Source organism: Camellia sinensis, chromosome 8 (assembly GCF_055761805.1).
Source record: "Camellia sinensis isolate YWXY chromosome 8, ASM5576180v1, whole genome shotgun sequence".
Taxonomy (NCBI): Eukaryota; Viridiplantae; Streptophyta; class Magnoliopsida; order Ericales; family Theaceae; genus Camellia; species Camellia sinensis.
Window position 1 is genome coordinate 190853107 of NC_138968.1, and position 11391 is coordinate 190864497.

At 36.8% G+C, this 11391-nt stretch overlaps 2 protein-coding genes across 2 annotated transcripts; one reads left to right on the top strand and one right to left on the bottom strand.

Annotated features, from left to right (window-relative positions):
• The first annotated feature begins 668 nt into the window (after window positions 1-668).
• LOC114321568 (syntaxin-52) lies at window positions 669-10106 on the top strand. Its single transcript, XM_028268743.2, has 6 exons — window positions 669-938; window positions 1388-1609; window positions 8337-8542; window positions 8629-8729; window positions 8867-8911; window positions 9674-10106. Exons 2-6 carry the CDS (start codon window positions 1392-1394, stop codon window positions 9803-9805), a joined length of 702 nt encoding a protein of 233 aa, XP_028124544.2. The 5' UTR covers window positions 669-938; window positions 1388-1391; the 3' UTR covers window positions 9806-10106.
• On the bottom strand, window positions 3079-8118 carry LOC145797399 (uncharacterized). Its single transcript, XM_082884450.1, has 2 exons — window positions 6338-8118; window positions 3079-6296 (listed from the first exon to the last, which is right to left on the bottom strand). Exon 2 carries the CDS (start codon window positions 3777-3779, stop codon window positions 3123-3125), a length of 657 nt encoding a protein of 218 aa, XP_082740576.1. The 5' UTR covers window positions 3780-6296; window positions 6338-8118; the 3' UTR covers window positions 3079-3122.
• Window positions 10107-11391: the final 1285 nt, after the last annotated feature.

Genomic DNA, 11391 nt, shown 5'->3' on the forward strand with positions numbered 1-11391 from the left:
TAATTTTATTTAAATTTTTTATTTTAAAATAACATACCTTTTTTTTTATTGATGTTTAATTTATTTCATTCAAAAATTTTAATTTATTTAATTTTTTAAAAATAAAATAAAATAAATTTTTATTTAATCTAGGCAAAAAAAAAAATTAAAGACATATTTAGTATTACTATTACTTAGTAAATAATTAAAAAGGATAAATAATCTATTGAACATTTATTTTTCTTCATAATATGTCAGTCAAACATTAGATATAATAGAATAATTATTTTCAGACATATAATTTCATGTAAAAATAAATATGAGATATATAAAACAAATATGGATCTCATGTACTAGCATTTTTATAAGATAAATTTTCAATTTTTTTTTAAATTTTTTATAATCATTTTGAGAACAAGTTTATAAGATAGAATATTGACTTATTTGAATTATATCATCTCCTTTACTTTTTACATATTTTTTTTGTAATAAATAAAAAAATTAACCTATAAATCACTTCCCAAAATAACCCTTTACTTCAAAATTTACAATGAGATTCATTACATTTGTAAGAATGGGTGTATAAATATCATATTTTTTTAATTAAAATTAAAAATAAGAATTACTATCATTTAATATTGAATATTAATTAAATATGTTAAAAAAAAGCAAGTCGTCAAATTAGATAAGGGTGTGCTAAGACAAAAGGGGTGTGCGAATAGAAAGAAGCTCCCGTGAAAACGATTGGTTAATCCGGTATACACAATTAATTAATGCTTCAATCTTGTTGAGCTGTGACGACGACAAGGCCGGACCAACTCTCCCGGTTAAAGTTGGCGCCGTGTGTGTCCTCCCTTTTTCAAATTCACTTCTCAAAAACCCTAATACACCTCTCGAATCCCATTCGATCATCATCAATTCCAAACATCACAATCAAATCGCTGTTTCGAATCAAACAGGTAAAGATCTCTCCAAAAATTTCTCTGATCTCATCTCCTCAATTGTGTTCCGGATTTAGGACATCCGATCTGCTTCATCTCACACATCATATCTATGTATATATATATATATATATGCGCGCGCGCGCGCACACACACCTAATCGATTCTGTTTCTCTCTACAAAACTAATTGTATATGCCCTAGTTTTCCATTATTTGGTATGGATTAGCTTCATTATCGATCTCCTAATGAATTGAGGAAACAAATTGAATTGTGTTTGCGTTTGTTTGTTTATTTATATTTACAAAGTTAAATTATGTAATCGTTAGCGTGAAATTTAGGTTGTGTGTGATTCGTTTAAATGTACGAACTTGAAACCCTTTTTGTCTGGTCGGTTATGGGAATTGCTGTTCGCTGCGATGCTTGTCTTTACTCCAAACTAAAATAATTTTTTTGCATCTCTTGCAGATCAATGGCATCTTCGGCAGACTCATGGGTCAGAGAATATAATGAAGCGGTAAAACTTGCAGATGATATCAATGGCATGATTTCTGAAAGGAGTTCTATGCCGGGGTCTGGACCGGAAGCACAACGCCATGCATCTGCCATCCGGAGAAAAATTACAATATTGGGAACTAGACTCGATAGCCTGCAGTCCCTTCTATCAAAGCTTCCTAGCAAACAACCATTGTAAGTTGTCCCAACACCCAATAAATTGCACCGATGTAGTAAGCGGAGTACCTACTACTACTACAACCAAATAAATCATCGATTTTATTCACGACTCTACAGTTTCCACCATAATTTATTTTTCCGTGTAAGTAATTATTTTTTGTCTATTCATAAATTCTTCCTATTTAATGTTGGCACTCCATTTTATATACCTGCATAGGTTTTATGGAAAGCTGTGTGGGTGATTTTCTGACCACACTGTCCGCTTAGTATCGAGCTGGAAAGCACCGGTAGAATAGATGGCACCTGGCTAACCTGCAACAGAAATATAAGAATTCCGCGGTGGTTTCGACCACCCGGGGCACTCCGACGATCAAGTCAGTATATCTCTCAAAGATAAATCAAGTACTAAACTCACAAGCTTGAGTATCAAAAGCATACCTTAGACCCATGGGGGTGCCTTTCTTTTATAGCCAACATAAACCTAGTCTCAATAGAAGCCTGACTTCTATGGACTCAGGATTACTGTTAATCTTGGACTCTCAGTAAGATTAAGATAAACTCTGCAAGAGTCTTATCTTAATACAAACTGAAGTATTCTCTTATTCTAGGACTCTTGTCCCTTATTCAGGTTGAGCTCCCTTTTCATTCTAGGACTCTTGTCTCTTATCCACTTATCTCGGATTCCGATATCTTCGGAGATAACTTCGGCTTTGTCGAGATTACCTCGGCGTCACGACCAGGACACGTGGCACCTCGGCTGATACGTCGGCGTCACCTTGCCACGTGTTGGTACTCAGAAAATATATCCCCACAACTGTCCCCTAAGTTCTATTACCTCGACATTCTCAGGTGATGGAACCTACACTGTTCGTTCATCTGTGCCCCTCTGTTCGAGATCAAACTTGCCGACCTCAAAGTTCCCTGGACTTTACTGTCCACTTCTGTCAAGTATCAAGATTCATGCCTTCCAAGCTGCTTGAAATCGCACCTCCTAGCCGAGGTTCTGATTCCATTAATTCGTAAACTCCAAGAGCTTTTGTAACTGTTCCACTCACACTCTCTGGTGAGTTCCTGATTTCCAGTCATCTATTTGACTTCGGCGATTTTCATATCGGCGTTCATTTCACTTTGTAGGTTCATAAACTCTTTACTTGCTATTAAGCTCAATCTTTCATAACTCTTTTGATTTACTTTAAATCTGTTTATTTGCCATCTGTTGCCTTCTATTTTCATCTGTCTTCAAGTCTTGAATTGTTTGAATGCCTAGTGCCTGTGCACTTGGCTTTATTCTTCAACTTTGTCATCTTCTTGACTCTGATTTTTCTTTTCTTGTTTTTCTTGTTGTATTTCCAGATTCTTGCTTTCGTTTATGTTTTCTGTATAGTCTTAGAACCACGTCCATTCTTAAAATTGTTGCCGAGATAATGGTAGAGAAGCTCTCTCAGCTGACTGTCAATGTTGAACCATCGTCAACCGTTGAAGTAGATTAGTCCGACGTTCTTGCCTTAGTCCCTAGTTCTTAGGGTCTTCATCTTTGTACTTTTGTTTTCTTTGCATATGTCACCTTTTTTGCTTCTGAAAAATGTCTGCTGTTGGCCGATGTTAACATTCCTTGCTCCTTGATTATCATTCCTTCTTCCACTGTATTTGATAGCCATGTTGGGTAATTGACTTCTCGGATGGCCCTGAGCTCCAAAAGTCTGTCTACTTCTTTCTCTACTGCTTCGATGTGTATCAACGTTGGCCCTCTTGCTGATTGGATTACAGGTTTGGCTGACCTGTCGACGTTCAATTTGTGGCACGTGATCTCGGGGTCAATGCCAGACATTTCATAAGGTGTCCAAGCAAATACCTCAATGTTTGCTCTCAAAAAAACTTCCAATTCCCTTTCTTCTTCTTCGGCTAAGCCTAAGCCGAGAAGAAAGAAGCGTTCTTTATCCCCCTTCTGGACGAGGATTTTCAGTGCCTCTTCACACCTCTCGTCTGGCTCCTTGCCGACATCATCTAGTACCTCAATGTCCTCATTTTCAATCTCTGCCTTTTCTAGTTCTCGAATGCTGCACGTGGATTTCATTGCTGCCATGGAGCAATTCTCCGCCTGCAGTTGATCCCCTCTGACTTCTTCAATCCCATGTTCTGTTAGGAACCGTAGTAGTTGATGCAATGTTGAGGGAACTGCCCCCATTGTATGCGGCCATGGCCTTCCCAAGATGATATTGTATGGTGAGGGCGTGTCAATCACCGTGAATTCTGTCTTGATATTCTTCTAACTGCTCTTGCATGATTCTATACTTAGAATATTTTGCATGCCTTTCATACTTTGCCTCCTTTGTGCATTCTTCTCGGGGTTACATACCTCAGGTATAATAGCTACAAAACTTTTGCTTTGGCAAGATACTGACCTGCAAACTTTTCATAAATTCTAACAAGTGCGAAACATATACTACTCAATGTTAACTTTACAAACTTTTTCTCAAGTTTCAACAAGTGTTTAAACGGTAATCTCGGTCTAGCCTACTTGTAAATTGCTGCAAATTTCAACAAGGATTAACATATACTGTAACAGGGATCAACAAGGATTAACATAACAAGTGTTAAACAATAATCTATTTGTAAATTGTTACGAATTTCAACAAGTATTTAAACAACATACTTAGCTTTTTTCTCAACCTGTAAATTGCTGCAAATTTCAACAGATGATCATATGTCGGCTTAACGTTATCTTGTAAATTGCTACAAATTTCAACAAGTGTTAAGCATCTTCTTTGGTTTAACCAACCTGTAGATTGCTATAAGTGTTTAGCAATAATCTCGACTTTGCTTCAACTCGTAAATTGCTACGAATTTAAACAAGCGAAGAGAAACTGTAATCTTGCCTTAACTTCAACTTGTAAATTGCTACAAATTTCAACAAGTGAAGATAAGGAACTATCTTGGCTTAACTTCAACTTGTAAATTGTTACAAATTTCAACAAGTGAAGATAAGGAACCATCTCAGCTTAACTTCAACTTGTAAATTGTTACAAATTTCAACAAGTGAAGATGAGGAACCATCTCAGATTAACTTCAACTTGTAAATTGCTACAAATTTCAACAAGTGAAGATAAGGAACCATCTCGGCTTAACTTCAACTTGTAAATTGCTACAAATTTCAACAAGTATTTAACCATAGTCTTCAATCTTGTAAACTCTTCTCAAGTTTCAACATCATCTCGGCTTAACTTCGGTTAAGCATTATCTCAGTTTAACTTCGGTTAAACATCATCTTCGGTTTAACTTCGATTAAGCATCATCTCGGTTTAATTTCGGTTAAGCATCATCTCGGTTTAATTTCGGTTAAACATCATCTTCGGCTTATCTTCGGTTAAGCATTATCTCAGTTTAACTTAACTTGTAAATTGTCCACAAATTTCAACAAGCGGTAAACATCATATTAGTTTAACCAACTTGTAAATTGTTACAAATTTCAACAAGTGGTAAACGCATTCTTCTTCTCTACGCCCCCAGTGTGAACTTAAAATCCACTTGGGTTCTCATCATACATGAAGCTTCAACCTTGTCGCTGAGGTTGAATTCAAGCCGAGGTTGTCGGCCTTGGTTTCTCTATTGATCTTACTTGGCTCCAACCTGAGTTTGATTTTCGGCCTCGCATCGGCGAGCCGTTTCTCTTTTCTTGTTTCGACGCCTTTGTTCCCGGCATGTCTTCCTCGGCCTTAGCATACTTCTCAATTCTGGCCAACTTTAGTTTGATCTTGTGTGTTTCCTTTTTATCTTCTGGGATCTGAGATCTGCTCATTGTGCTTTTCTCTTCTTGGACTCAGGTGCCGAGATCTTATCTTCTGGAATCTTGGATTTGCTCACTTAGGTTGAGCTCTTCTCTTCTTGGGCCTACTTGTCTAGGCTGAGATCATGTCTTCTCGGATCCGGGATCCAGGATTTGGAATCTGGGATCTGCTCACTCAGGATGAGTTCTTCTATACTTGAATGTTATCTCCTTGGGAGCGCTCATGCCCCCTGTCTTTGCATCCCTTCTGGAAGGGTCTTCGTTCCTCCGCAGGTATCTATCCTTCCATACCTGAAGGTCATCTTCGTTGTAGTATCTGTTTCGATCTGTTGTCTTTGGTGCGTCACCTTCCTGGCCGGCGTCTTTCACTTTGTGACTCTGGTCACGAGTTTCTGTGTTGCGGTCGTCCCCTTTAACGTTGAGATCGATAGGTCTCCGACTCTTAGCAGGAGCGTTATCTCTAATTTGAGTCGGGATCTGCTCACTCAGGATGAGTTCTTCTATACTTGAATGTTATCTCCTTGGGAGCGCTCATGCCTCCTGTCTTTGCATCCTTTCTGGAAGGGTCTTCGTTCCTCCGCAGGTATCTATCCTTCCATACCTAGAGGTCATCTTCGTTGTAGTATTCGCTTCGATCTGTTGTCTTTGGTGCGTCACCTTCCTGGCTGGCGTCTTTCACTCTGTGACTCTGGTCACGAGTTTCTGTGTTGCGGTCGTTCCCTTCAATGTTGAGATCGATAGGTCTCCGACTCCTAGCAGAAGCGTTATCTCTAATTTGAGCGTTCTGTCCGTCATTGGCCATCTATTCTTCTTTCTTTCCCACAGACGGCGCCAAATTGTATGGGTGATTTTCTGACCACACTGCCCGCTTAGTATCCAGCTGGAGAGCACCGGCAGAATAGATGGCACCTGGTTAACCTGCAACAGAAATATAAGAATCCTGCGGTGGTTTCGACCACCTGCAACAGAAATATAAGAATCCTGCGGTGGTTTCGACCACCCGGGGGCACTCCGATGATCAAGTCAGTATATCTCTCAAAGATAAATCAAGTACTAAACTCACAAGCTTGAGTATCAAAAGCATACCTTAGACCCATAGGGGTGCTTTTCTTTTATAGCCAACATAAACCTAGTCCCAATAGAAGCCTGACTTCTATGGACTTAGGATTACTGCTAATTTTGGACTCCCAGTAAGATTAGGATAAACTCTCTAAGAGTCTTATCTTAATACAAACTGAAGTCTTTTCTAATTTTAGGACTCTTGTCCCTTATCCAGGTTGAGCTCCCTTTTCATTCTAGGACTCTTGTCCCTTATCCACTTATCTCGGATTCCAATATCTTCGGAGATAATCTCGGCCTTGCCGAGATCACCTCGGCGTCACGACCAGGACACGTGGCACCTCGGCTGACACGTCGGCGTCACCTTGCCACGTGTTGGTACTCAGAAAATATATCCCCACAAAAACAATTTATGGTTTTGGATCTATGTTCTTTGCAAAATGGATATTTTGTAATTATGCTTTGCCTACAAATAAGTATCTCTTATTTTATTATGCGCAACTGCTATACGTAGTTTGAGGGTGAGAGAATAATTTCACGAACAAACGTTCCTTCCAAATGGCCCTATGGCAGAGCGGTAGAACCACAACTTTATACTCCCACACTGGCATGCCATAAGCAAAACACAAAATGTCCTTCTATCAAACGTATGCTTGCATTTGTGAAATTATGTTCATATAGATCACGGAAACAAGAAAATGAACAAACCAAAATTTCATTTGGACTGAAGTGCTCATCCAATAATGTAGTAACTTCTAACTTATGTCATGTTGTAAATTTTGTTAATTCGATGTTAATATATTTCTTTTTTATTTTGAGCATAGAGCTCTTGCATCTAATAAAGTTGTAATGTCTAACTTTTGTTGTGTTGTAATTTTTTGTTAATATATTTATGTTTATATTTTAAAATTTTCTTATATTTTAACTGTCAAAATTGACAGTGTCTGTATGTGCGAAATATGGGTTGTAAGTGGTGGGTTATGGGCCTTAATTTGGCCAAGTAATATTAGTGGGTATGTAGTAGAGTTCTAGAGAACTATTAGTAATAGAAGTTTGAGGTTTTTTATATTTGAAGTCTGAGTCCTTAAAGAAGTAGGGGAAGTATTCATTTAAATCCAGTTTTTTAGAGATTTAACGGTTTTGTGATATGTGAAGCAATCTAACATTGGAGGTTGAAGCTGAAGGAATTTTAGTTAGTATGCTCTTCTTTTTCTCTTCAATCCATATTCCTAATACGAATTTAATTTAAGTTGAAGTAATTCTGTTTGGGAGGCATTAGATGGTAATGCGATGTTTTCCATTACATCTCTTCCCTATACTAATATCAGCTGATACATGAATGAAACAAAGCAATGCCTTCCATGGGAGCATTACCTTAAGATATGCTTGGGTAGTTATCCTTCATTCAATTGATGCATTTAAATGCAATTTTCAGAATTAAAGAAGGGATAAGAATATGTAGCTTTGAATACTCAGCTTCTCATTTTATGCAATTAATTAGTTCATGATTGCCTCGCATAACTGAATGTTTATCTTTATTTTTTTTCCGTAGAAGTTATAAAACAATGTTTTTTAATTCTAATTATATTGGGCTGTCTTTTTGGATACTGCTTTTTATTCCAAGCTGAAAAGAATTTAACATACTCACATATTATCATGATAAAAAAATAAAAAAAAAAAATCTGAAAGATCAGATTGGCACTCCCCTTTCTCAGGAAATCTTCAAAGTAGTAATCAACATGCTGTACTCATTTCTCTGTTTCTATAATATATATATATATATATATATAACAAACTAGGTGATTCTGTGACAATGATCTTCAAAGTAGAAGTATGTTAAATTATTGTTGTTGTTGTTGTCTTTGGATTGTTAGTGAAGCCTCATTTTGTTATACACAGAACAGAGAAAGAGATAAATCGCCGGAAGGATATGCTTGCAAACTTGAGATCAAAAGTAGCCCAGATGGCCTCCACATTGAACATGTCGAATTTTGCCAACAGAGACAGCTTGCTTGGGCCAGAAATTACGTCAGCTGATGCCATGAGCAGGGCAAGTGGCTTGGATAACCACGGCGTTGTTGGTCTTCAAAGACAAATAATGAAAGGTAAGTTGTTGTAACTTCTTCAGACTCATTTTTTTTAAATATTTTATTTGGCTTCTATATCATGGATTCGTATGCCTTGGAAGCAGAACAAGATGAGGGCCTTGAGAAATTGGAGGAGACGGTGATAAGCACGAAACATATTGCTTTGGCAGTCAATGAGGAACTTGACCTACACACTAGACTAATTGTATGTGTTTCCATTATTGGTTTGTTTACTTACATGCCTCTTTGCATCCTTGACCTTCTCGGTAGAATTAATTTGGTAATACTATGAAATTTAATGAACCATGATCATGAAATGATACTTCCTCTCCCACCATGCAGGATAACCTGGACCGACATGTGGATGTCACAGACTCTCGATTACAGGTGATACTCATCCTAGTTCTTTACCTTCTGAATATCATGCAACCATGTTTAGCATGTGTAGCCTTTGTGATTAAGGATGCACTTCCTAGGTGATTTTTTTAATAGCATTTTTGTTTCTTCAATGCACGGCAATGGAATTGGGAATTTGGATATTATGTGGCGAGGGTGTTGAAAAATTGGGATGATATCACGAGCAATATCAGAATACTTGAGTACAAATACTACTGGAGAAAAATAATTTGTGGCTGAAAAATGAAGAATATTCATATTTTAGAAGTGGATTGAATTTATAATTTTATGAATTGCACATGCTAAGGTTGGGAGCAAATGAAGGGGAAGAAAAACGGATTGTAATGATAAAATTTCAGACCTTTCTCTTTCATCTTTTCAGCTAGTGATGCAATATGCATTGTAGTATTACTTATTACTTTCAGATAGAGCAGGAGCATGAGTTTTTAGGTTGCAGCTCCATTAGTTGACATTGTTGTGAAAATGAAAATAGAAAACACGAGAAGAAATAACCAAGCAACTGAACATCTGACGTGTTTTTTCGATTGAAGCCATTAATTATGAAGTTGAAATTGATATATTTTTCTCCAATCAAGCTGCTAGTTAATTTGTGTTACAACATTTTATTAATGTGATTGATCTTTACTTAGTCATGACTCGCATCTTGACGAGCATTGCGTTACTATTTTTTTTTCTAAGAAAATTTAGCTAACATTTTTTTTACTTTTTGGGTTTTCATCTCTGTGGAAACAGCGAGTTCAGAAGAACCTGGCAATTTTGAACAAACGCACCAAAGGTGGTTGCTCCTGCCTTTGCCTCCTTTTATCAGTTGCCGGGATTGTGGTTCTGGTTGTCGCCATCTATTTGGTGGTGAAATATTTGTAATACAAAACAACATACCAACATCTCTCCGCCGATGTGTTTTGTGTCTTCGTGTGCAAATGGCTATTATGACTGATCTGTTGTAAAAGTTCATTGTTTGAGTTTTTCGATTTCCTTTTGGTCATGCAATATTTATTTTGGTGTTAAAATCAAATCAATTTGTATACTACGAATGACCAAGTGTCACTCAAACACTGAATTATTGTTTCTTTTTCCTTCTTTTTCCTTCTTGTAATCACCTACTGCATGGATGGGTTTGATGAATGCTTCTGAGAATAGTTGAATGGTTATCTGTTTGAGCTTATGTGCCCTAGATTTTGTGTTGTGCCTTTTAGCATTGGTGATCATCAGACGAAAATGTTAGATTGTCGTCATCTGACCACCTAGTGTAATCTGGATGCTTAGTTTATCCTTTAAAAGGTAATTGAATAAATTTAATTTAAAAAACAGTAATTTCATGAAGAGGAGACATCTGGCTCTGTTGGGTTTTTAGCTAAGGAGTGCATGTTCGATTGTGTTTCTGTTTTTTATTTTTCATTTTCATGTTTTCAAAAACAAAGCCAATGAAAAGTTAAAAACACCCATGGTTTTATATTGTTTTTGTTTTTGTACGAAAACATTTTTCAAAAATTCAGAAGCATTTTTTTTGTGCTTTTTAAAAAGTGAGTTGTTTTCTGAATTATTATTAATTTTCTGAAAATAATTTTGAGAAACAGTTCATGAAAAAAGTTGATTTTTTCAGAAAATGAGAGCATAAATTAATAAAAAAAATGAAGATACAACCAAGCAATAGGGTATATGTTTTTTCATTTCATTTCTTTTTTGTCTTCCTTGTACAAATCCAAGAAGTAAGCTAGAGCACCAAAGACCAAACATATGTTGACGAGGATGACAAAACAGTTAAACAACATTTAGGGGTTGTTTGGGATGATCTAAATAAATGTATTTTTTGTCTTTTTACGAAAAGATGTGCAGAAAAGTAGAGAGGTGATGTGATGGAAAAAAGATAAAAACATAAAAAGATAAATTATTTTTGGGTTGCCAAACTTGGTCTAAGCAGTTTGAATTGGAAATAGATTGTGCACTCTTACCTTGGAGAGAGAGAGAGAGAGAGAGAGAGAGAGAGAGAGAGATGAGCCTTTTGCCTTTGAATCAACTTATGTTTTCCCACAGCTTTCTTGAACCTAGTTTTGAAGCTCATCATGGCTAATAATGGGTAATGACTTGTATACTGGTCAGTCAGTGCCATTTTCAAGTTCAAGAAAGCTGTGGAAAAATATTAGTCGACCCTAAATCCTTCCAAGTCCTCTTCAGACTTTAGATGCAACATATTGCCAACTTTGCAATTGCATATATATATATATATAGAGAGAGAGATAGAGAGAGAGCAAGGATCCAAGTTCTAAAATACCAGCTCTGGGCTGCCTTGTGAAATAAGTATTGGTCTGAATCTCTCATTAGTACTACTACTGTGACACTCTATATTACGAAGAAGAAAAAGTGTAAGACCGACCACCCCAGAAGAAAGCTGAGAGCTTCACAGTTTCAGAACCTAACAAATAAAGTTCCCTAACACAGTAGTGAGTGGG